Genomic DNA, 25,456 nt, shown 5'->3' with positions numbered 1-25,456 from the left:
CACGTTCCACCGAAACACGAGGAGGGCGGGGGGGGGGGGGCGAGCAGGGGGCGCGGGCCGTGGCCGGGCTCTGGACACGCCTGGCTTCACCCCCACGTGGAGTCCGCCAGGTGCCGCGCTGAGGGGACGCCGGCCCCTCCTGACCCCGGCGGAGGTGGCTGCACGCTGAGGGCCGCCTGGTGGGTGACCTCTGGCCCAGAGGACGGTGTCGCCCGACGGCCCTGCCGTGCCCTCGCCTCCCGTCCTCGCTGCCCTGTTCTGGGCGCTGCTGGCCAAGGGGGCCTTCGAGGTCTGCTTGGCTGCGGACGGCCGGGGGCCGGGGGCTCGGGGCTCGGCGTCCCCCGGGCAGTGGGCGGTGGCTGCCAGCCCGCTCTGTGCCCTGCGGCTCCCTGCAGAGACGTGACGGGACGTGCAGGCCGGGAGGCAGCTCTTAGGAACATGTGTGTGTTTGTGTGGTGTGTGTGTGTGTGTGTGTGTGTGTGTGTGTGTGGTGTGTGTGTGTGTGTGTTAGGGGTATGTGTGGTGTGTGTGTGTATGTGTGTGTATGTGTGTGTGTGTGGTGTGTGTGTGTGTGTGGTGTGTGTGTGTGTGTGTGGTGTGTGTATGTGTGTATGTGTGTATATGTGTGTGTGTGTGTGTGTGTATGTGTGTGTATGTGTGTGTGTGTGGGGGGGTATGTGTGTGTGTGTGTGTGTGTGTGTTGGAGGGTGTTCTTTTAAACCGCGATGGCTAGGTCAGGCGGAACAGGCCTTGGACATGAGCGATGAGGGTCCCGGGTTCCGCTGTGGAGGGAGGATGGGGCTCAGCCCCACGCACAGCGGCTCGGGCCGTGGTGGGGGGAGGAGAGGCCCCGCAGAGCCGCCCGCACTGACCCCCCCTCTCTCTCCACGCAGTTCCATGTCCGTGCGCTGGCCGGGCTGCGCGCTGGGAAGCCAGGCCTGGATCCTGATCGCCATGTTTCAGCTCGCCACGGACCTGCCCGCCTGCGAGGCGCTGGGCCCCGGCCCCGAGTTCCGGCTGCTGCCCCGGCCCTCGCCCCGGCCGCCCCGCCTGTGGAGTTTGAGGAGCGGACAGCCGGCCCGGATCCCCGCGCCCGTGTGGAGCCCCCGGCCGGCCCGCGTGGAGCGCAGTCACGGGCAGATGCCGAGTCCCCGCGCCAAACGGGCGCACAGGCCCCGGGAGCAGGTGGCCGCCCTGGGGCCCAAAGCGGGGCTCGCCAAGCCCCCCGCCGCTGCCAAACCCGGCCCTTCCCTGGGCCCCTCGCCCTCCGCTCCGTCGCCCCCCGGGGGCAGCGGGGCCCCCACGGACCGGCAGGCCCTGCTGCGGAGGGGCCGGAGGCAGCTGCCCGCCGTGTTCAGCAGCTTCGACGTGCACCCGCGCGGCGGCCGGCCCACCACGGAGGCCGAGTTCATCGCGTGGGGGCCCACGGGGGAGGAGGAGGCCCTGGCGGCCAACACGGCTCCCGACGGCCCCACCACCGTCTCCTACTTCCAGACGCGGAAGACCACCGCGGCCACGGCCAGCGCGGCCACGGCCACCACGGCCACCGCCATGACGCTGCAGACTAAGGGGGTCACTGCGCCCCTGGACCCCAGGAGCAGGATCCCGGCGGGGCTCAGCACCACGGAGCCGGCCACCAGTCCCAGCAGAGACAGCGGCAAAGACACCAAGCCCCCGCGGATTCTGGGGGAGACCTCAGGTACGCCCCGCTTTTCTGGTTGGGGTTCGCACGGAGTGAGGGATTTCCTGGGGGCTTGGCTCGGGGGGGTACTGAGCCGGCCCGGGGGGTGCTTCTTGCGGGGACTGTGAGGCAGAACCTAACGCGAAGGCACAGGGCCCGGTGCGGGCGCGGGGCGTCGGGGAGCGTGCTGTGCAGTGAACGTGCCGGCAGGAACTGAGCCGGAGCTGAGGCTGGTGGGAGGGAGAGGCCTGGAGCGGGTGCCGGGCCGCCGTGCTGTGCGAGGGGCTGCCGAGCTCCCCCTCCCCCCGGACCAGAGCGACACAGTCCAGCATCGTGGCACGTCCTCTGGGGGGGCCACTCGGGAGCAGATGTGGGCACGTCTGGGCAGTGAGGGGCCGGGGAGCCTTCAGATACCCCCAGGGCGTGGCTCTGCGGTGGCCGCTGCCCAATGGGCCGGGATGAGGCTCACTTTAGACGAAGGGGCGACCGCGGCAGGGGCAGGAAGGGCCTCTGTGTGTGTGTGTGTGGGGGGGGCAGCTGGGGCTGCTCAGGTGGGCGTGGCTGGGAGGTCCTGTCCTTGGGGCGTTGGAGGACAGGGGCGCAGCCTCGGGACCTGGTGCCGGGTGCCGGGCGGGAAACGCCTCCTGCAGCGAGGTTTCCTTTTCCTTTCCCGCCTGTACCGTGTTCTCCGATGGCTCCCGAGGAGGAGGGCTGAGAGGTCTCCCGGGCCCAGGCCCGTCCCTCTCCGCATGGCCACCGCGTGTCCCACCGCCCGGCTACAAGGACAGCAGAGCAGGGCACCTCGGTCCCAGCTGCCTCCAGCCCCTTTGCCCAGGCCCCTCCATGTCCAAGTGCAGAGGTGGGACCTGTGCGTGCGACAAGCAGCTGTACTTGCTGACTCAGGAGAAGGGGGTGCCGTGTCCAGGGCATGAGCACAGGGGGCGGGGGCAGCGGCCTCCCCCACACCCGCTTGCTCTGCACGTCCTAAGGTTTGGGGGCTCCTCGGGCCCTGGCGGGGCCTTTCAGAACCCAGGAGGGGAGGGGTTGCTCCCCAGGGTCCGTCTGCAGCACCTGGCGGTTTCCCCTGCACTTGACCCCTGCCCCCGTCACTGCATCCCGGCGGACAGGCTTTGTGGAGCGCGTGGCTTTTGTTCCGTGGCCTACTTTCTCCCTTCCCCGGGACGAGGGAGCGGTGTTTCCGCTCCTCTTCCCTAGAGAGCAACACCCGATGGACGCGGAACCGGGCTCCCTCTCGGGGCGCAGGCAGGGCCGGGAGCTTGGGTGCCTCACGGGAACGTGTCTGCAGGGCCGGGCACAGGCTGACCGCCCTCCCCCGCCCCCGCCCCCTGTCCCTGTCCGTCCAGCCACTGGCCATGGCCTGCCAGCCAGCCGGGCATCATCTCTGCCAGGCACCGGGGCGGCTTACAAAGCCTCCGTTTTTATCTCAGCTCGCACGCTGTCATGGTGATGGAAGTGAGGGCTGCCGCCTCGGGCACCGTCACCCCGCGGCCCCCGGCCCTGACTGTGTAGACACGGATGGGAACCCAGGCCCCATCTCCTCCCCATGACGTGTGCGATGACTGAAGGAAGCGCCGGGGACCGCGTTAGAAGGCTGCGCAAATTAATTCCCAGGACATCGGATGTCGCTAATCCAACTCGGCAGATGAGATCTTGGAAAAGATGCATGGTTCCCCCTCGCGTAATCTGGTGCGGAATTAATTTGTTTAGCAAAACAGATTGAAAGCGGGTAAATATGTGTGCGCGGATGCAGAGCGACGGCAATGCTCGGAAGGGAAGCCGAGGCTGGGCGGGGACAGCCAGCGGCCCTCGCTTCCGGGCCGAGGCGAGGAGAGGCAGGGCACGGGGAGACGATGCCTCTAACCGGGGGACCTCCCAGGCCAGCTGGTCCGACATCCGTGCCACCATCGCCTGGGACACTGAGACCCCAGGCAGGCGTCCTCGGAATCGCCCTTGCCTCAGCCATCGCCACATGTAGACCGAGCTCCGAGCTCTTTCCCGAGCGTGACTGCGGCTCACGGTCTCAGGCGGAATTTAAAGAGGCCCCGGGGGGACCTCGGGGACGGTGCACGCGTGGCCAGCGGCCCCGTGTGAATCTGGCCTCTGCCGCGTGTGGCTCTGTGACATGGAGGCTCTCATCTCTCTCTGCATCACTGTCTTCATCAGCACAGTTCAGTCACTGCCTCTCCTCAGCGGTTGCCACGAGGATTCAGTGAAGGAACAAGTATGAGACGTGGCCTGGCACCTGAGAACCTCCGTGCACACCAGCGGATTTTATACCCAGCGAGCGTGGCTCCGAGGGCAGAGGTGCAGGTGGCAAGGGCAGCAGGCTGCCAGGGACGTGGGAGTCCTGTCACCTCAGCAGACCCGTCTGTGCTCACTCACCGCCAGGGGCACCCCGAAGGCTGGCATTCGTGTTTCAGGAAGCGATAGAATTCATGAGGGCAGTGTTTCTGGCCAAGGAGGGATGCTTGGAACCAGATCTGGGGAGCTGTACATTTTATTTTGGCTTCTGTAGAGACATGTTGAGACGGAGCATGTTACGTTTTCCTGTCTGTCCGCACCACAGGCATTGGTGGGCATAGAAAGGGCAGGGGCTGTTGATTTGGGGCACTCAGCAGTTTCGCAGGAGCTAACATTACATGGATACTGATAGGAATCGACAAAGCCCCCCCCCCCTCCCGCCCCACGATCCCCCTGTAAGTGAAATGCTTGGGAATTTCTCCTAGTTTTGGTGGAGTGGTTACAAGTGCCACTGCCGGCCTTCACATTCTTGACATCGTCCTGTGTGAGCTGTGTGAACTCGGGCAACTTGCTTGTCCCCTCTGTGCCTCCGTGGAGATGACAGAATTAAGCATCTCGTGATGTTGTAAAGATTCAGTGAGATAGTACCTGCCAGGTGCTCAGTGCCTGGCACGTAACAGCTGCTTGGTACATGTTTGCTGCTGTTTCGAAGATGATGGTGGGGATGCAAGTCATGATGCTGATGGCAATGGTAGTGTGAGGATGATGGATATGATGATGGAGATGATGGTGATGATGGTGATGATAGTAATTATGATCATGGTGATGGTGGTGATGATGGTGATGGAGATAGAGATGGTGATGATGTTGATGATGGTGATGGAGATAGAGATGGTGATGATGTTGATGATGGTGATGGAGATGGTGATGATGGTGATGATAGTAATTATGATCACCATGGTGATGGTGGTGATGAAGGGGATGGAGATAGAGATGATGATGGTGGTGATGGTGATGATTGTGATGGAGATGATGATGGTGATGATAGTAATGATGATGGTTATGAAGGCAATGATAATTATGATCGTGATGATGGTGGTGATGATGATGATGGAGGTGGTGATGATGGTGGTGAGGTGGAGATGGTAATGGTGATGGTGAGGACGGTGATGATGGAAGATGGTGATGGTGATGGTGATGGTGATGATGATGATGATGGTGATGATGGTGATGGAGATGGTGGTGGTGATGATGATAGTGATGATGATCGTGATGATGATGTTTGTGATATGGTGATGAAGGCAATGATAATAATGATGGTGATGATGATGATGGAGGTGGTGATGATGGTGGTGAGATGGAGATGGTAATGGTGATGGTGATGATGTTGGTATGGAAGATGGTGATGATGATGGTGATGATGGTGGTGATGATGGTGATGATGTTCGTGATATGGTGATGAAGGCAATGATAATAATGATGGTGATGGTGATGATGGAGGTGGTGATGATGGTGGTGAGATGGAGATGGTAATGGTGATGGTGATGATGGTGATGATGATGGTGATGATGGTGATGATGATGGTGATGATGATGATGATGATGATGGTGATGATGATAGTGATGATGTTCATGATATGGTGAAGGCAATGATAATAATGATGGTGATGATGGTGGTGAGATGGAGATGGAGATGGTGATGGTGATGACAGTGATGATAATGACATTTATTATCTTTGTGGTGATTTGCTGCTTCATTGTGGAGTCATCTGATGAGGTCACTTGATGAGGTTCCATGTCCTCACCCCTGACCTTGGTGCTTCACGCTGAGGCATAGATGGCGCCAGCAAGGAGCCGCTGGGATGGAAAATCACCTCGCTCAGGCTCTCCAGGGCGCTGAGCCCCAGCCGCCCGTGGTGCTGGCAGAGGGTGAGTGTCAGGTGGGTTAGGAGTTCACTCGAGGTCGAGAGAGGAGACTCCCAGAGCGCAGCGCCCGCCTCCTGTGACAGCTCTCTTGCTGGCCATGTTCTGAGTCTGTAATCACCGAGTCTCCGGGGAGGAAAATAGGAAGTCATTTCCTGGGCTTTAATCTCACACCTCGTAAAGGGCGCTGTGGGGAATGGAAGCCAGCCGGCTCCCATTACTGCCGTGGCCCACGGCGGGGTCTCCGGGCCCCGGCGCTCGGCGACAGCGAGTGCTCAGGACGGCCTGCCTGGCCCTGGCTGCTGAGACTCTGCCCGCTGGTGCCTGGGCCGCAGACTCTCCTCCCTGCTCAGACCCATCGGGCACGTTCCTCAGCTGCCCCTGCTCTCAGCGGAGGGGAGGCGTGCCACCAGGAGGGACGGTGAAGCCCCGTGGTCTCCATTGTCCTTCAGGGTTCGCTCCATTCAGGATCGATCGCCCGGAAGCTCCAGGGTGCCGGGCTCAGAGGAGACCGCAGTCCTGCCTGGCGCTTTTCACACGGGAACTCGCTCACGCGTTCCCAGGGCTGATGTCCGAGCTGCTTAGTCCTTGTCACCAGGGCCTCCCGTGTCCCTGGGTCGCATCCTTCCGTCAGTCAGCAGGAGGGACAGCTGGTGCCCTCTTCTCTCGCTCCAGTGGTCACCTGACCTAGCCGTGGAACAACCTGGGGAGCAGGCCTCGTGATGACGACACAGTTTTTGAGGGACAGGATGGGGCTGGGAGGGAGAGAAGGGAGGTGTAAGCGCTGAGCCCCTTTTAGTTACTGTGCTGGGTGTTTGCTACGAGGGAAGTGAATCCGTCCTTGATTTAAAGACACAGTACTGGAAGCAAATGACTCCTGAACTTGAGCAGTTTTGCGTGGCTTCGTTGGGCCAAGAGCGTCCACGCACATAAGCGTGCGGAGCCCAGAGACACATCCTGACCTCTGTCCGTGGCCGGGCTGGCCTGAGGTCTCACCCGGGACCTTCGAGTGGACGCTGCGCGGCTCCTCCTGCGGGCTGTGGTTTTGGGGGGGACGGTGTGGTCACAGGCTGTGTCTCCCCCCGCCCTCTGGCCCCGTCCAGCCTCCCGGGGCGCCGTCTGCTTCTGCTGAGCAAAGCTGTGTGCACAGCAAATGGTAAGTGAGCTCCGACTCATTAGAGCAGCCGCGGGCTCTTCTGCTGATGGCTCCATCCTGCTCCTCTCATTTCCCGTCTCAAGCTGCCTGCTCGACTTATTGCATTTGGTGCTTCGTGCGCGGCTCCGTTACCCCCGCCCCCCCGCCCCCTGGGCCTCGTTCTCCTCCTGAGAGCAGTGTGGGGCCTGGGGCCTTTCATTCCTGCACATCCCGTGCCCGTCCTGAGGCGCTTTTGACCCGGGAGCTGCCACTCTCGGGGTCCCTTCCCTCTGCCAGGCCCCCTCCCTCTGCCAGGCTCCCCAGAGCTGCAGGAGGAGGCCTGGGCTGACACCCCTCTACCTGGGGTAGAGGGCGGGGTGCAGGGGACACACCCTGCAGAGGGGTCTGCCTCAGCCCCTGCCCCTCACTGAGCAGTGGATGGTGGCGGACGCTGCATCGAATCGCTGGCTTTCAGCCCCTCACAGGGCGGTGATCTAAGCCTGGAGATCAGACATGGACAGAACATCCTTTCTGGAACCTGCGTTTGACTGTCGGGAGGATGGGGGTGGCATTCCTGGCGCCGGGACCGGTGTGCAGCGGCCGCCCGTGCTGTGCTCAGCGGGCGTGAAGAGCCCCCACGGGGAGGGGGTGGGGGTGGGGGTGGAACACCCGCCGTCTCCTCTCGGAGGTTGGACATGTTTGGGGAAGTGACAGGCAGGGGCAGCGCTGACACGGGGAGAGACGGCGGCGAGGCCTGGAGAGAAGCCTCGCAGCCGCGCTCAGCGGCCCCTCATCGTTATTCTGGAAACGTGGGCCGTGGAGGCGGGGCCGGCCGGGGGCAGGGCGGCCAGGTTTCCTGAAGGCAGGAGCGGCCAAGTCCCAGGCTGGAGGCTGGGCAGGCACGGAGGCCTGTGGGCAGGACGGGCTGGGGAGGGAGATGCGGTGGGTGCGGAGGCCAGAGCCCTGGCAGGCCCGGCCACCTGGGGGGCAGAGGGAGCGGGGGGGGGGGGGGGGGGCTCCCAGGAACAGGCTCCTGCGAACAACCCTGAGGCCCCTCCTCCAGCTCAGGCGCTTGGAGAACACACAGGCCCTGAGCTGAGCTCCTTCTGCCGGCAGCTAGCAAATGGCCTTGGCCGCCCTCCCCTCCCGCCGTCAGCAGCCAGCGGAGCGGGACGCAGGAGACCTGGGCCTCCACCTCCAGCTCCAGTCTGTCTTCCTGGGGCTGAGGGGGGCTGAGCCGCCGGGGGGGAGGGGGGGCCGTGAGACCTGCCCTTTCCCTGAGCCGTGAGCCCCGCCCGGCCCGGGAGTCCAGCGTGCTAGGGTCCCAGGCGAGGGTGGCAGCCCCGGCCTCACCTCCCAGGCAGGTGGATTCCACGCGGAGCTGCAGCGCCCCCTGCGGTCCCGGGTCCCGGAGACGCCGCCAAGATCTCTGCGGACACGTGACTCGCGAGCCATATGGCCAGACGGGCCGGGGCTGTGCTTTCACTGTGGTTCAGCGAGTCTCCGCCTCGAAGTCTGTTCCCAGGTGCTGATGCTCAGCAATAACGGGGGACGGTTCCCGTTCCGGAAGTTTCTCTCAGCAGCAGGGCTCAGAACCCGCCCCCCCCCCCCGGGTGACACAGGGATGGGCCACGTGGGCCACGCGGGGAGTGAGGAGCGCACCTGCTGACCCGGCCCTGACCCCGGCCCTGGCCGCCCGCCACGCTGATGGGGGCGCGGCCTTGGCGCTGCCACGTGACCCGGGCGGCTGCTTTGCCTGCAGACGGGGGGGCGGTGCTGCCGCCGGGCAAGGTTGTTCGGAGTCGTGGCTCTGCTCACCCAGGGGAGGCCGGGCTCCCGGCGAGCTGGGACCTCCGCGCGCTCAGAGGCCGGAACATGCCTCCCCCGCCGCTGTGTTGGGGGTGGGACGGCTTGTGCTGGGAACCGTCTGTCCACTGCAGCCTCCTCCCCGGGGGACTGGGACGGGGCCTGGGACGCCCCCTCCCCCAAAGGGACTGGGACGGGGCCTGGGACGCCCCCTCCCCCAGAGGGACTGGGACGGGGCCTGGGACGCCCCCTCCCCCAGAGGGACTGGGATGGGGTCTAGGACGCCCCCTCCCCCAGAGGGACTGGGATGGGGCCTGGGACGCCCCCTCCCCCAAAGGGACTGGGACGGGGCCTGGGACGCCCCCTCCCCCAGAGGGACTGGGACGGGGCCTGGGACGCCCCCTCCCCCAAAGGGACTGGGACGGGGCCTGGGACGCCCCCTCCCCCAGAGGGACTGGGACGGGGCCTGGGACGCCCCCTCCCCCGGGGGGACTGGGACGGGGCCTGGGACGCCCCCTCCCCTGGGGACTGGGACGGGGCCTGGGACGCCCCCTCCCCCAGAGGGACTGGGACGGGGCCTGGGACGCCCCCTCCCCCGGGGGGACTGGGACGGGGCCTGGGACGCCCCCTCCCCCAGAGGGACTGGGACGGGGCCTGGGACGCCCCCTCCCCTGGGGACTGGGACGGGGCCTGGGACGCCCCCTCCCCTGGGGACTGGGACGGGGCCTGGGACGCCCCCTCCCCCAGAGGGACTGGGACGGGGCCTGGGACGCAGGCATTCTGGGCTTGTGGACCCAGCCCTGCATCCAGACCTGGGCCGGGGTCCCTTGCCTGTCTCAGCAGGACCGGCGCCTCCCGGCAGCGGCGCGGACACAGGGAGGTGAGGCCAGGGCTGTTCCCAAAGGCGGAGGCGGCCGTGAGCCACGGGAGGCCCGGCCACAGTGCCGCCGCCTCCGATGCCGCCGCCGCGGGGGGAGGACCCGCCGGGGCCCCAGGCCATTGTCCAGGAGTTGGTGCTTCCAGCTCAGCCATGTGCTGATTCTCAAGGGAAAGCGGCCTCCCACCTGCCCTGCCCGAACCCCAGACTCCCACAGGGCAGGCGCGGGGGTGGGGGGAGGGCAGAGCCAGGCCTGGGTGACAGGGACAGGGAGGCTTATTCCTCAAGGGACCCGGGGCGCTCAGGTCACTCGTGTGGCCACATCCCCACCTGTTGGTTTTCCCCCTTTCATCCTTCGGGCCCTCAGTCATTGTCACCCCTAAAGTCCCCCTCACGCCCTGAGAGAGGCCCTGCCTGGCTCCTGAACCGGGAACCTGGCAGCCTGGGGGGAGGGGGACAGAGGGGACCCCCAGGGGCTCAGGCTCCTCCCTCCCTCCTCCGAGTGGGGGCCCCTCCTCCGCCCGTTCCCCTCCTGCCCTCCCCCAGGGGATGAATAGGGGACAGGATAGCAGCCCAGGCTCCTCCCACTCACCCCGATGCTAGGCCACGCCCCCTCCTTCTGTCCTGCCCCTGGGCCCTTGTGGGAGGGAGCCCAGGGGTCCAGGCGAGCAAGGCAGCCAAGAGGAAAGAGTGGAGCCGCCCACCTGCCTGCCTTCGGCTCCAGGTAGCGGAAGGGTGTGGGGTGCAGACAGCAGCCTGAGGGAGGGGTCCCCGTCCAGGTGTGGAAAAGTCTTTGTCAGGAGGGCATCCCAGTCCAGCAGGCAGGCGGAGCAGGTGGGTGGGCCCCTTCCCTGCCTGAGCGCCCAGCACACACCCTCCCCTGGTCCTCGGGACACTCCTGCCCCGAGAGGGTGAGCTGAGCTCCCATCCTGTCCCCGGGTCCCCTGTGCCCGGCTCAGGGCCGTGCCACGTGACCACCGCCCAGGGAGGGCACGTGCCGTGAGCAGGAAGCTGGACACCTGACTCCCCTGGCGACGGGTGTCAGTGGCCGACCCAGGACTCACGTCCCAGTCACCTGAGCCACCTGTGGCCTGAAATGTCCCCCAGTGAGCCAGCCCAGGGCCTCCCGCACCTTAAAAGCAGAATGTCTGGGGGACGAGGTGGGCACAGGTGGGCAGGTCTCCTGAGACGGAGGAGCCGTTGCCATAGGGATGTGGCTGCCCACACAGGCCATGCATGGCCTTGAGGGGGAGGGAGCCAACCAACAGTGTTTCTCAAACTCATGTGGCCGCAGAACCCCGAGTATGGAGAATTGACTAGGATGGTGTTCCGCGGATCACCCTTTAGGAAACGCCTTCCCGTGTCTGTGGACCCGGCTTTAACCTGACTGCCCTGTCAAGACACTCCTCTGAAAGGTCACCCCACAGGAACGGGGTGGGGTTAGGGCCTCTGCGTCTTTTGGGGGAACAGAGTTCACCCCACCACCCATCAGATGCAGCGCTTCTCTCTTCTCTGGGGGGCACGTCAGCAGGGGCCCCACCCCGATACGCTGGGCCCCACAAGAGCAAGGCCATCGGGGGAGGAGGGGCTCTTCACCCACGAGAACAGGCGTTTCCGGAACGTTCCGGGACCGCACGTGGATGTTTCCTCGTCCTGGTGGAGGCGGAGGCAGGGAGGAGAGAAGTGACCTGCGGCCGTGTCCGGGAGTGGGGTGACTGACACCCCGAGGTGCATCCAGGCAGCGCTGGGCCCGCACGGCCTCCTGTGCCCGCTCTGAGGGGAGCAGCACGCCGCTCCCCGCGTCCCATGGTCCCACGCTGCCCCGCGGGAGCACAGGCCGGGCTGGCATGCGGGACACTCAGGGTGCACGCGTGTCAGCGGTGGCCCTCCGTCCAGGCGGCCCCTTGGACACGATCTCGTGCGACCACTCCTGTGCGTGTCGGCACGTGGCCCCCTCCTTCCTGCTGAGCGCGGCAGACCCCAGCCTTCCTCCCGCGGGGATGTTGCAGCCTGGGCTGTGCCCCCTCCCCTCCCACCCCCCCCCCCCCGCACCCCGCGCTTTTCCCTTCTGCTCCTGCAGAGCTGACCCGGGAAGGCGGCAGGCCCCTCAGGACTGGCTGGGGCTTCCCCTGACTTATTTTGAGGGACGTGCCGTGGTCCTTTCCGGAAGCCTGTCCCCCCGAGACTTGAGGGCCATGTGCTCTGTACCCGCCGAGGCCCCAACGGCTGCAGGATCGTCTCCAAGTCCTGTGTCCAAAGCAGGGCACGCCGTAGGGACGCTGCCCAAGAGGATGCCGTTTGCTCATTCATTCATTCATTCATTCATCCATTCATCCATCCATCCATCCATCCATTCATCCATCCATCCATCCATCCATCCATCCATCCATCCATTCACCCAACCATCATCTATTCCCTGCCCGTCTCTGTGGGAGGAGCTGGGACCTGCACAGCCAGCGGGTGGCCTCGGCCCGTCCTCAGGAAGCATGCGGCCGTGGGAACCCGGTGTGCTGCGCGAGCAGCTGCCTGCCCTGTCCCGACGCTGCTGTCACTGATCTGGAGGAAGGGACATGGGGAGGGGATCCTGCTCCCCTCGGGGAACCCCAAGGGACACGATGGGGGGAGGTGCTGTGTGCCCTAACCCGCCGTGGGAGAGCCGGGAGGGGTCCCCCGGGCAGAGCAGGGGCAGGGGCAGGGGCAGGAGGAGGCCACGGTGCCTTGTGCTACCTCCCAGGGAACAGAGAAACTTCTGGAGTTCTGACCTGCCCACCCGCGTCGTCGGTGTCAGAGCCAGAAATAGAACGCGGAAGATTCTCGCTCTGATTTCTGTGCTCATAATTCTAGGGCAAGATGCCCTTATGAAATGTGGATCAAAGGAACCGCGGGGAGGGGGAGCGAGCCGGCGAGCCGGTGAGCCACGTGAGGTCTGCACGGCCGCCGGGCCTCGCCGCGCTCCCGTCCGCGCCTGTGTGAGCCAGCACGCCCCCGGTATCGACTCGGCTCAGCCAGGACGAAGCAGGAGCGATCTGCAAAGCCTCTTCGATCATGACCCTGACCGCTCAACCCCATGCCGACCGCGGATCTGACCCCGCGCCTGCTCTGGGGGGGAGGAAGGGCAACAGATGCTGCCTCGGGGGAGGAAGCCACGCGTCGGCGGCCCCGGGACATGTGCGGGAGGGGGCGTCCGAGCCGTAACTCGGCCTCAATGTGGACAAGGACATGTGCTTGTACTCACCACGGGGCAGGCGCGATGGGGTTAAGTCCTACGAGGCGCGCGGCCGTTCCGGGAGATGGACACGTCTCTGGTGCTCATTCCGCAGAGGCGGAAGCAGCAGCACAGAGAGGTGACGGGACTGCCCCAAGGTCACACAGCGTATGGGGCGGCGCCGGGACCTGAACCCGGTTTCAGGGATGACAGGGGAATGCTACCCGGGCCTGACCCCCTTCCGTCCTCTCCGCCGCCCTCGGGGCTTATGGTATTTTAAAAAGTTACTTACAGTTTCGGCTGAAAGGCGTTAGGGAGTCTGCATGGCTGCGGAGCGGTGGCCGGAGAGAACCCGAGGCCTGGGCCCTGGGCCCCTGACGCCCACAGGCCCTGGGACACGGTGGTGGACGCGGCGGGGCCTGAGCTCACTGGCCAGGGACCGGGAGGGTGACAGGCAGGGGGAAGCCAGCGGGGCCGCCTGGGGGTGTGGGTGGGTGGTGGGACGTGGGGCGGGCGGAGGAAGGCTTTGCCTCATCTCCAGGGCGAGGCCTACCAGCTGCTACATGTCCGGGGAGCGAGCCGGGGCCTCATTCCGGGGGCTGCCTGCCAGGAGCTGGTCCATCCCAGGCAGGCTGGACCCTCTGTCCACCCCGATGCCCAGGTCCAGGCCCTGGGAGCCGGCGGGAAACGCGTCCCCCGCGCCCTGCGTCTCCCCGCTGAGTGTGAGCCCGCGGTCTCCTGCTGCCGTCCCAGCTTTTGGGAGAAACGAGTCAGAAAGTTAATTTGATTTTGAACAGATTCTGAAGTCCGTTCCCAGGAGGCGGGGATCAATTTGCATCTCTCCTCGGTGGTGCGTGGTGGCTGGCGCTCGCAGGAGCGGCCGGAGTTTTCCCGTCCCTCCCCGCACAGGGGGCCTCGGAGCGGACGTTTAAAGCGCCGTCTGAGTGGAGGGCGGGGGGCGGCTCTGGCGGCTGCTGCTTGCCCCTTTGCGCATGGGTTTCGGTCCCGCGGGGCTGGGCGTGGCGGTGGCTGCACACCCCTGGCTTCGCGGTGTGTGTGAGCTCATGTGCACACTTACTTCTGCCTCCCGCCCAGAGCCCTGCTGTGTCCCTGGCGCCCGAGTGTCCGCTGGGGGTGGGGACCCCGATGCACACACCTCCCAGGCCTCACCCACTGTCTCCTCAGAGGGTGGTCAGCACCGCCCCTCCCACCCCCGCTGGGCGTCCTCATGGTGCTCAGGGACCCTCTCATCTCAGAGGAGGAGAGGCTGTGACAGGGCTGATCCCCGAAAGGGCTGAAGCTGGGGCGCAGGCACTTGCACCCCCCCCCCCCCGCTCACGCCAGGGTTACCACCACAGTCGCCACAAGGGCAAACAGCCAGGTGCCATCGGTAGCTGAGCGGGTGAGCTGTGGCCCATCCGTCGGTGGGATGTGATTCGGCCTGAAAACAGGAAGGGACCCATCACGCAGCGCGGATGGACGTGACCGCACGCTCAGCGAGGCAGCCGGCACAGCGGCCAGGCCTGCTCTTTCCACCGACACGGGCTCCCGGCGCCATCCGACTCCTGGGCAGAGAGCGGAAGGATGGGCGGCAGGTTCCGGGGTGCTGAGGGAACGGGGGGGGGGGGGGCGGTTACTGTTTAAAGGGGACAGTTCCAGTTCCGCAAGATGAAGTTCGGGAGACATTCACACAGCCATGGGACATACTAACGCTACTAACCATACGCTTACCGTGGTGAGATTCTGTGTGATGTGCATTTTCTTTTCTTTCTTTTTTAAAAAATATATTTTATTGATTTTTTACAGAGAGGAAGGGAGAGGGATAGAAAGCTAGAAACATCGATGAGAGAGAAACATTGACCAGCTGCCTCCTGCACATCCCCCACTGGGGATGTGCCCGCAACCAAGGTGCATGCCCTTGACCGGAATCGAACCTGGGACCTTTCAGTCCACAGGCCGACGCTCTATCCACTGAGCCAAACCGGTTTCAGCGTGATGTGCATTTTCTATTAAAGTCTTTTAAAATTAAAGAACCAGCCCGAGTGGGTGTGGCTCAGTGGATAGAGCGTCGGCCTGCGGACCAAAGGGTCCCGGGTTCGATTCCGGTCAAGGGCACGTACCTTGGTTGCAGGCTCCCCCCTGGCCCGGGCCCTGGGCGGGGCGTGTGCAGGAGGCAACCAATGGATGTGTTTCTCTCACATCGATGTTTCTCTCTTTCCCTCTCTCTAAAAACCCATGGGAAAATATCCTCGGGTGAGGGCTACCCAAAAAAAGAAAAACAAAAAACCGGGCATCTGGCAGCTTCGGACGGTAGGAGAGCAGCTGTCTCCTCCTGGCCCGGCCTCCATCCTCAGCAGCACCGAAGGCAGAGACACTTTCTGGGGTCCTGACCCCGGGGAGCTGTCAGACCCGCACCTGCAAAGACAGGGTCTCCTCAGCTGAAAGCAGGGAGCCCGGTGGCCATCCGGGGCGACACGGGAGCAGGGCCGTGGCCGGCGGGGTTGTGAGCTCAGCCTTGCACGGGGGCTGAGCGAGCAGATAAGCAGACGCATTCGAGAGCCGGTTCCTCAGGAGGAGGAGGCCCCGTGGGGAGGGGGCCGCTAGACTGATCCGATGGGGTAGGTTGGGTTGGGGTTCTATTGGTTTCCAGGGAGCGGTCTGTTAAAATGTGTCACAGACTGAAGGACCTAAAACAACCGAAATCTAGTCTCTCCGTTTGGGCCGGACGTGTCTCTCAGGTGTGGGCAGAGCCGAGCTCCCACTGGAGGCCCTTGGGGTCGGGGGGGGGGGGTCCTTCCTGCCTCCTCCAGCCTCTGGCGGCTGCCGGCATTCCTTGGCTTGTGGCCACATCACTCCGTCTCTGCCTCCGTCTGCACCTCTCCCCGTGTGTGTCCGTGCGGCCTCTCCTCTTTGCATGAGGACCCAGTCATTGGGTGCAGGGCCCACCCTCGTCCAGTGTAACCTCAGCTTAATCCCAGCTTTTCCAAATACGGTCACCCTCTGAGGTCTCGGGCAGATATGGCCTTCAGGGCAGACAGATTCAACCCGCTTCAGAGGGTCGGGCACAAAGTCATGGCTTTCCACCATAGAGACACCTCCCGGCTCTCCAGCTGAGAGGCCCGGGAGCCCCAGCACCGGGACCAGTGAGCGGCCAGGCCCGCGGGCCTCGTGTCCAGTCTGTCCACTGAGGGACCAGGGCTCCTGGAAGAGGTGGCCGGTGCCGGGCTGAGCCCGGGGCGGAACACGTCGGTCCCGGAACATCTTGTTTTCGCAGGAAGTGAGGAGTGATGGGAGGACCGCGGGCGTCCGGGAGGCTCCTGCTGCCAAGGGTGAGGCCGTTCCAGATGCAAATACGAAGCAGCGGCGTCGCCCAGCGGCTCCCGCCCTTCTCGCCCCCGGCGCACACGCCCGTGACTGACATTCCGCCGCCAAAGTACCCGTTCCCCCCTCTGACCACCACAGCAGGCGGCACTGCGGCTCACCCACCACGCTGGCTGCTGCCACGTTTTTACGTGACCGTCTCAGGGAACAGAGGCCGGGGCCCTGCCTGCACCGTCGGCTGCAGCGTGTTTTAGAGGTTCTCGCGGCCCACGCGTGGAAAATCTCCGGAATGAGCCCCTGGATGAAGGAGGGACCCCGAGTGAATGCAGAGACGGGGAGAGGAGGCGCTCCTCGGTGGCAGAGAAATGGTGAACACCAGCGGACGATAAAAGGGGTGAAAGCTGCGAGGAATGAGACGTCACACCTCAAATTACCTCCCAGAAAGGGACCTTCCGCAAAATGCCGGTTCCCACAGGAAGTACTGTTCCCACAGGAAGTACTGTTCCCACAGGAAGTTCTGTTCCCACAGGAAGTACTGTTCCCACAGGAAGTTCTGTTCCCACAGGAAGTACTGTTCCCACAGGAAGTTCTGTTCCCACAGGAAGTTCTGTTCCCACAGGAAGTACTGTTCCCACAGGAAGTTCTGTTCCCACAGGAAGTACTGTTCCCACAGGAAGTACTGTTCCCACAGGAAGTTCTGTTCCCACAGGAAGTTCTGTTCCCACAGGAAGTACTGTTCCCACATAGCGGGACAGGAACGCGGCAGCGGAGACACTTGGCAGACACCCTCTGGGCCCAGGGGTCCGAGCGGCCCCACAGGGAGTTCCCGACAGCACAGCGCCCACTCATGCCTTTCCTCCCCCAAACTGAGGGGCACTCTGCAGAATGACTGGGGATTTTGTGACCTTTGACACTGCCAAGGTCACTCACTCATTCATTCACTCATATTCATTTATTCACTCATTCATTCACTCATCCACTCATTCATTTATTCACTCCTTCATTCATTTGTTCACTCATTCATTCACTCACATTCATTTACTCATTCATTCATGCAGCACTCATTCTTTCACTCATTCATTCATTCATTCAGCAGTCATTCGTTCATGCACTCATTCAGCACTCATTCAATCACACATTCATTCAGCACTCGTTCATTCACGCACTCATTCAGCAGTAAGCTATCAAATAAAAGCTGAGGCTCTGCCAGGAGCTTGCAACCACTTGGGCCGGAATGGTTTTCTAATTTCTCCCTCTCCTGTCCCCCCAACGGGCTAGTCTTTTACATTTTGACCTGAACCCGTAAGCGCTCCGTGCTGCTGGGGCGGATTTGCAAAGTGAAGGTCAGTCTGGCTCGACCCGTCTGCAGGAGATCTTGCCAAGAACAAGTCCTGGCTTACCGACTCGCCCTGGCTGGGAACGGTTGGCCTCCTGACCGGCGAGGCCCGGTGCTCCTCGGTCCCGATGATAGAATTGTGGAGAAGGCGTGTCCTAGTGGTCACCGCAGAGCCAGCGCTCCCAGGACGCGGCGATGGCCGTTCTGACGGTGGGGGTGACGCAATGGGCGAGCGGGGGGTTTGTGTGGACAGCTGGGGGGCAGGTAACAGGGCTTATAGGAGGCGAGGAGAGTGGAGAGGGACACGCAGAGGCACACAGCCTCTGGGCAAGGTCACTGTGACCTCAGGGACGTGAGCGTGGGGACCAAATTGGCCTTGGAGGGCCTGAGTCATTTCATCTGGGGCCGGGAGGCCAGCCCTCCCAGCACGGGCTGCGGCTCTGCCTGTGGGTTCAGAGCCAGGAGCCCTGGCTCCCAGGTGCCGGCCGAGCCCTGCCTCCCGTCCCTGCCTCCAGCTTAATCCTCACATTTGTTCAATGCTTCGTGATTTGTAAAGGACTCTCGTGTACTTTTCCTCTGGCAGACGAGCAGGCAGAGTGAAGTGATTGGCCCAAGGTCAATGAATCAATCAGCAGAGCAATTATTGAGCTCTGTCGGAGCGCGTGGCACCGAGCGCCACCGGGAGGCCCCGCGAGGAAGAGAAGGGCCGGTCTGCACACAGACGCAGGCACATGTGTGCACACTCATACATGCACGCTGCACCGACGGCCCCATGCACACACATGTGCACACTTAGGCACACACACCAGCACTCCCAGCTGTATGTCTGCAGCACACACAGGTACACACACATGCACACACGTGCACACACACCCTGCTCACACAAAGACAGATTCTGCTTTCAGGCCAGGCAGAATGGTTGGCCCCAGGGCAGTGGGACAGGAAGTAGAACCTGGTGGCTTACAGGGACACAGGACAGGGCAGGGCGACGGGGCCTGGATGCTGGGCTGTGCAGCTCTTGAGGGCCCGGGGGTCCAGTCCCCTCCTGCTCCCCCCTGGGGCCAAGGTCATTGCGCCAACCCCTAGGAGGAGGTCCCTGGAGGAAGCAAGGAGGAGGCCCCGTGCAGCTCGCTGCTGGTTCCCTTCCCGGGGAGAACTGAAATACAGTCTGAAATCGTCAAAACCGTCACATGCAGTCACGCTAAGTAACGCGTCTCACAGGGACACACAGACCTCGGAGATGCCCCAAGGATGGAGTTTGCCGGAGCGGCTGGGAGGCGCTTTCCCGTATGAATGGTTTGGGCCCCGCTCCCGGCGAGCAGCAGCCGTGGTGCTGGTTCGGCCCGTCTCCGGCGTTCGGCTCCTCCGTTAGCTTTTCCATTCCCGCCTCCGGCTGCTCCCCAGGCCTTTGGGAGGAGTGCCGCCCACCCCTCAGCCTGGACGGCAGGGCAGGGCGGGCGCTTTGATTAGAAAATAATAAAGCTCCGTGTGGCCTGGAGAAGGGGTCCGAGGGGACGCTCGGGGCTCCCGCCTCCTCCGGCCGGACCACCCCTCCCGCAGCCAGAGCGCTTCGTGGAGGCGGGCGAGCCCGGATGAAGGATGGCCGGGCTGGGAGCCCCCGCACCCGGGGAGCGCGGAGGGTGGGGGCTGAAAGGCGGCCTCCTGAGCTGTGCGGCACCCCTTTTGCTCTTGGCTTTGAGTCCAGAGTAGGCGGGTGATGGGGGATCTGGGTGGCATCTGGCCGGCCAAGGCCGCGGGTCCTGGAAACACGTCCTCCAGGAGGCCCCTCCGTGGCGGGCGGCGTGGACACGAGGAGAGGGCGCGGTTGGAGTCCGCTGAGCTGAGTGTGGGCCTGGGCTCCGCCGCCCTTCCGACCACAGGCCAGCCGCACAAGCCCTCCCCCCCCCCTCCCTTCCTGCAGGAAACAGTGACCTTTACTGGAAGAGTTTCCTGGGGCCGCAGTGACAAGCCACCACAGACAGGGGGCCTTACAGCCACAGAGACGTGCTCCTCACAGTTCCGGAGGCAGGAGTCCCAGGTCCAGGGGTCCCAGGGCCACCTCCCTCCCCTGTCTCCAGGCCAGGGTCCTTCTCGCCTTTTCCAGGCCCCGGCGACCCAGGTGTTCTTGGCTTGTGGCCGCATCGCTCCAATCTCTGCCTCTGTCATCACATGGATTTCTTTAAAAAATATTTTTATTGACTTCAGAGAGGAAGGGAGCAGGAGAGAGAGAGAGAAACATCCATGATGAGAGAGTATCATGGATGGGCTGCCTCCTGCACGCCCCACACTGGGGAAGGAGCCCGCAGCCCGGGCCTGTGCCCTGACCCGGAATCGAACCTTGACCTCCTGGTTCCTAGGTTGACGCTCAGCCCCTGAGCCCCGCCGGCTGGGCTGTCACGTGGTTTTCTGTCCCGGTCTCTGTGTGAACCAAATCTCCCCCTCTTTCCTCTTGTCAGGACAGCTGTCATTGCATGTGGGCCGGCCTGACGTCTAGGATAATGGCGGCCCTTAACTATGTGTATCTGCAAAGACTGTTTCTAGATACGGTCCCGCTCAGGGGTACGGGATACATCTTTGGCACCCACTAACGTGCCCGCCCCGCCTACCTGGTCAGAGCACCATGCGCACATAAAACGTGCACGCACACGTGCACACGTATGCACACACACCAGGAACATGGAACGCAGCTGGGGCCTGAGATTCTCCTTTCACAGAACCTTCCGTCGTCGCGGCTGCCAAGGGCCTCCGTGCCCATCAGCCCAAAGGCGTGCGGAGTTCTTGGAGGAACGTGGGCTGCGGTGTGGACACAGGGTGGGGGGGCGGGGCCCCAGAGCCCGCTCCCCGATTCTCCGCCAGCCCCCGGAAGGGGTGACGATAAGCCTCGGGGGAACAGTTTGGGGACCCCCAGGCCCCCATTGTACGATGGGGAAACCAGGACCCAAAAAGGAAGCGAGATCTGCCCAAGGCTGATGGCACAGGAATGAGCAGGAATGGTTTGTTTTCCTCCCCAAATCCCCCGTGTGTTATTTATATGTACGTGTACCCACTGTCCGCAGGCATGCGTGTATGTGAGATGTTCGCACTCACACACGGTCCCGGTTCTCTCTGGAAGGTCTCTGTTGAAATCTGTGTTCTTCGCGGGGCCGCGCACCGTGACGGAAAGCCCTGCCTGGTGCTGACGCCTCGCTGGGGGTGCGGCCAGACTCACTCTCCGTCCCTCTGGGCTTTGTGCACCGGCCCTGTCCCCCGCTGTGCCTGGTGATCTGGTGTTCCGTGCTGGACATCGTGCGGGAAACGCTGTCGGGAGAATCCGTGGGCAAGCTGTGGCCCCCGGCCCACGTCCTGTCTGTTTCTTGTTTTTGTACATCCGGGAGCTGACAGTGGCTTTTGGACACTGTGAAATGCGTGGAAAAAATCCGAAGGGTGGTATCTCCTAACACGTGAGGGTTATCTGCAATGTGGGTGCCCCTGTCCGCAGGCAAAGCCTTGCTGGGATGCAGCCCCCCCCCCCCATGTGTTTGCTGCCACTGGTTGCCATGGAGACGGGGGCCAGAAGCCTAAACTTTGAACTGCCGGCCCTTTGCAGGAGGCGGCTCGGCAGCAGCCGGTGGGCCGTGCAGACGGAGCTGGGCTCCAGGTTCCCGGGACCGTCCTCCTCCGACGTTGCAGCCCGGGTTCCGCCCCTGCGGCCCACACCCGCCTCCGCGCTGGGGAGACTGTCATTCTGGGGGCGGCAGCACAATGGCTTTCTGTTCCCAGCCCTCAGCGCCCCGTTCTGATTCCCACGCTGCACTGCACACCTCCCGCGCCCGCTCCTTTCTCCTGTTCCCCCCCCTTTTTTTTAAATATTTTTAATTGATTTTTTACAGAGAGGAAGAGAGATAGAGAGTTAGAAACATCGATGAGTTAGAAACATCTATCAGCTGCCTCTTGCACACCCCCTACTGGGGATGTGCCCGCAACCAAGGTACATGCCCTTGACCGGAATCGAACCTGGGACCCTTGAGTCCGCAGGCTGACGCTCTATCCACTGAGCCAAACCGGTTTCGGCTCTCCTGTCCCCCCTTTGAGGGGCCGTCCCCCCAGCAGGGACTCGGTGTTTCAGCCCCCCGCCCCCCCTCCAGCAAAGCAAAGCCAGGGCCGCTGTCTTCCTGTCGGCTTGCCTCTTCCACCCGGAGCCTCCCGCCCCTGGCCCCACCCCTGGGCCCTCCTCCCTGCTCTCCTGGTGGCAGGGACAGTGCCAAGGCCACACTGCCCGCCTTTCTCCCCCTGACGGCCGCAGCCCCGGGCAAGCTGCAGGGAGAGGCCCCGTCCTAGGTGGGCAAGGCCCTCCCTCAGGTGGCCGGCAGGGGGCTCCCTGGGAGCTGGGGTGGGCGGGGATAGCCCGAGCCTCATCACCACCCATCCTGGGGGGAAGGGGATCCCCTAGGGCAGCAGGAGGGCCACACACGCCATTGGCTGGGGCCGGGTTGGGGGGGTGGGGGGTGGGAAGTGGGACCGTTTAATGCACCAACTTGTGTGTCTGTTGCTTTTAATACAATGGCGGTTGGCGGCATGAAGACCGGGGTGGCTGTGAGAGTTAACGGTTCTCCCCCCCTCCCGGACCCCCCCAAGCCTTTAAAGGTGCTGAGAGCCCGAGGGGAAGTGGTGCACCCCTTTCCCTCACCCTCAGCGCTGCGCTGCGCCCCAGCCCCCAGCTGCCTGGCCGTGTCAGGGGCGCGTCTGCTGCGGGCCCTGCGCTGAGCCCACAGGCCAGCCCGGCCGTCCCGCCCCAGGAAGGGCCACCGCCTCTGCACACCTACTGTGCGCCAGCGGGTCCCGAGGCTGCGCCAGGCTCTGGCCTGCAGACAGGCGTGTCCGGGCCGCGGAGGGGGCGGCGGGCGCTGTGGGGAGCCTTCGCGTTTGCTTAGCCCTTTGATCCATTCACCGTGTTCAGGGCTAAATATAGATTCCGTCTCGATGGTGAGTAATGCGGTCACGGGCTCAGCTGGCACCTGGGCCCGAGCCCCGGCTGCAGCCTGTTCCCTGGGCGCTGGCTGACGGGTGAGGGGCGGCCTGGCCCGTGGCTCCCGGCACCTCCTTCCGGCCTCGGCCCTTTGTGAGACGCTCCGGGGCTGCTGGGAGAGGCGGGGAGGAACCGGGCCGTGTCCACATCGAACACAGCAGCCCGGGGTCGGCTCCCGCTGTTCTTAAAGGAGATGAGCAATAAACTCAGTGCGCGCGCACGTGTGTGAGTGTGCACATATGTGTGCATGTGTGTGCCTTGTGGGCGTGCGTGCACGCATGTGCGTGTGCACATGTGCATGTGTGCGTGAATATGTGCGTGTCCTCTGGAAGCTGGGGCTGGCCTCCTGCCGGTCCCGCTGTGGACGCCGGGAGCCCCACCGTGTCCCCGAGGCGGTCCCTCCAGGACGTGCTGTGGAGTCGCTCAGCCTCTGTGGAAAGGGCGTGGCTCCTGTGTCACCGCCCAACTCTGAAACCTGGAAGCCGGCCCTGACCCTTCGGCCCCTGGGCCACCGTCCCCGCACCATGGGCACGCGGCGTCCTGCCCTGGAGAGGAGCTCCTGGACATGGAAGTGTCGGCCCTTTGCCTCGGCCGATGCTCGGGCCATGGTCCTGCCTCCCCAAGGGCACCCGCCAGAAGCCCCCCCCCCCCCACAGCTGGACAAGGCGGCGCCGGGTGCGTTTGCCTTTGCAGGGGACTGTGGTCCACGCCTGATCCCCTTCGTTGCATAAAACACTGTCCAGACCCCGAGATGGATGGCTAATCCCGCAGTCTTTGGGGCCTGATCTTATGACAAACCTCAAATATAGCCATCACCGCCCTACTGATGGGTGCGGGGCTGGGAACCCCTCAGTCCCCATCCATTATCCCAGGTCTCGTGATTTATGACCTGGTGGCAGCTGATCCCAGCACATTGGGATACGGTGGCAATTACCGGGAGCAGAGCGAGCCCCTACGTTAGCAGGAATGGGAACACCTGTCAGAAGGGGGGGAGCGGGAGCCCCACCTGGCATGCGGCGTGCCCGGGGACCAGGTCTGAATTGCAAACACTTTGAAGACGGATTCGATGTTGACCTTGAAGGGGGAGAGGGCAGGGCTGTATTTTTCCTTTCCTGGGGGCATACAGCCCTCTTGGCAGTGGGCACGGATCCGCTCCAGGGTCACCCTGCCCAGGTTCAGAGGGCTTATGGGACAGATGTCCCCGCTGCATGATTGACTGACCCCCAGAGACCTGACCGGAGGGCACATGATTTAAGGTGGAGAGAGAGGAGCGAGGAGGGAGGGACGCTGGGAGTTGTGTGGGGCGGGGCATCCCCATCCATAGGCCGTGGGGTGAGGTCCCTCCAGACAGCGATCTCGTGAGCTGAGCACTCTTGACTTTCAAAAGATGCCATTTCCTTCCCCACCTTCACGGAGGACAGCGGAGCGGCGTGCGGCTGGAATACTTCTGAGGCGGTTGGATGGAGCGCGTTGGGAAAACTCCCCCTGAGTTCAGGTCTCCAAAAATCGAGACTCCTGTCTAACCAGGTGATCCTGGGAAAGTGTCACCCAAAGGCACAGCTCTGCCCACAAGCCGGCTCCGCGGGGACAGCCCAGGTGGGCAAGCTGCCCAGCTCGATAGACAGAGGCTGTGCCCGGCCACGGTGGCTCAGAGGGTGAGCGTTGACCTATGAACCTAGAGGTCCCGGTTTGATTCCCGGTCGGGGCACGTGCCCAGGGTTGTGGGCTCGAAGCCCGGAGTTGGGCGTGCACGAGGCAGCCCATCCATGATTCTCTCTCATCGTGGATGTTTCTGTCTCTCTCCTTCTCCCTTCCTCTCTGAGATCAATAAAAAATATTTTAAAAAATAAGGTAGAGGCTGTAGCTGTCTTTGAAATCACCTTGACAGTGGAAACCTCACAAGACAGCCAGCCTGTGATGATGGAGAGTGAAGGGCCGCAGGCAAAAGATGGATTTTGGTTCTTAGTCGTGAGTTGGGGGCAGGACTTCCCTGGAGCCAACAATCCCCCTGGACCTCAGTCTCCTGCATCCACCAGAGGGGGAGGGGGCTGCTTCCCCGTCCCCGCCCGCAGGGGAGTGGCAGGGGCTGAACAACTGCGACAGCTGCTCCGGGGACCTTCCCTCCGAGGACGTGGCTGTTACAGACGCTCCACCCAGCAGAACAGTCCCCTCGGTGACAAGCTGAGGGGTCGAAATCTGGCGGCGCCTGGGCCTCCTCAGGAGCGGACGCCATTGGGGATGGACGCCAGGGCGCTCTGCTCTTGTAAGGGGACCCTCAGCGCCTCCGGCTGGCCTGCCTCATACTTGAGCCAGTCCCCAGCTCCTGTCCCCTCAATGTGTCTTCATGTCACCCACCTCCATCGGCATCGAGGAGGGCGGGGTCGGCCCCAGAAACAGACCCGGTTCTTGCCATGGGACTGGGGTGTGACCTGCCAAGGAGTGGCTGAGGGGCTTTTGGCCGGGCCTGGAGCACGCCCGAGCCGTCAGTTGGTGGAGGAAGTGGTGAGGCTGAAATACTTGCCTTCATGATTTAGAAGCTTGTCCGCCCCCGGGAATGTAGGGGAGGGAGTGCCGGTTTTTGGTGAAAGCCAAAACTGAGATAAACTAAGTGTGCGCCCAGAATCATATATACTGTGCGCATGGGCTTTGGAACCAGCAGACCCGAAGGGATCCAAGGAATTCACACAAACCTGCCCAGACATTTTCCACTTCCATTTAGGATGACAGCGTTTGCCTTTGAGAGTGGCTGCCAAGGTTAGATGGTATAATACACACCTACGGGTTGCTATCACATACTGAGCAGGCCTGTGACCATTGTCATCACCATCATCATCACCACCAGTTGGTTACCACTTTCATCATCATCAATACTACCACCATCACCAGCATCACCTCCACCATCATCA

The 25,456-nt window shown here is 63.3% G+C and overlaps 1 protein-coding gene across 1 annotated transcript in view; it reads left to right on the top strand.

The window, feature by feature from the left end:
- AJAP1 (adherens junctions associated protein 1) overlaps positions 1 to 25,456 on the top strand; it is an 81,856-nt gene that overhangs the window by 42,590 nt on the left and 13,810 nt on the right. Inside the window, exon 2 of the mRNA XM_054721430.1 lies at positions 894 to 1,699. Within this exon, the coding sequence (XP_054577405.1) occupies positions 894 to 1,699 (806 nt within the window). The remainder of the gene's footprint in view (positions 1 to 893; positions 1,700 to 25,456) is intronic.

Source organism: Eptesicus fuscus, chromosome 9 (genome assembly GCF_027574615.1).
Source record: "Eptesicus fuscus isolate TK198812 chromosome 9, DD_ASM_mEF_20220401, whole genome shotgun sequence".
In the NCBI taxonomy this organism is placed as follows: domain Eukaryota; kingdom Metazoa; phylum Chordata; class Mammalia; order Chiroptera; family Vespertilionidae; genus Eptesicus; species Eptesicus fuscus.
Note: the sequence above shows the minus strand (reverse complement) of the source record. Positions and strands in the feature narration are given on the sequence as shown.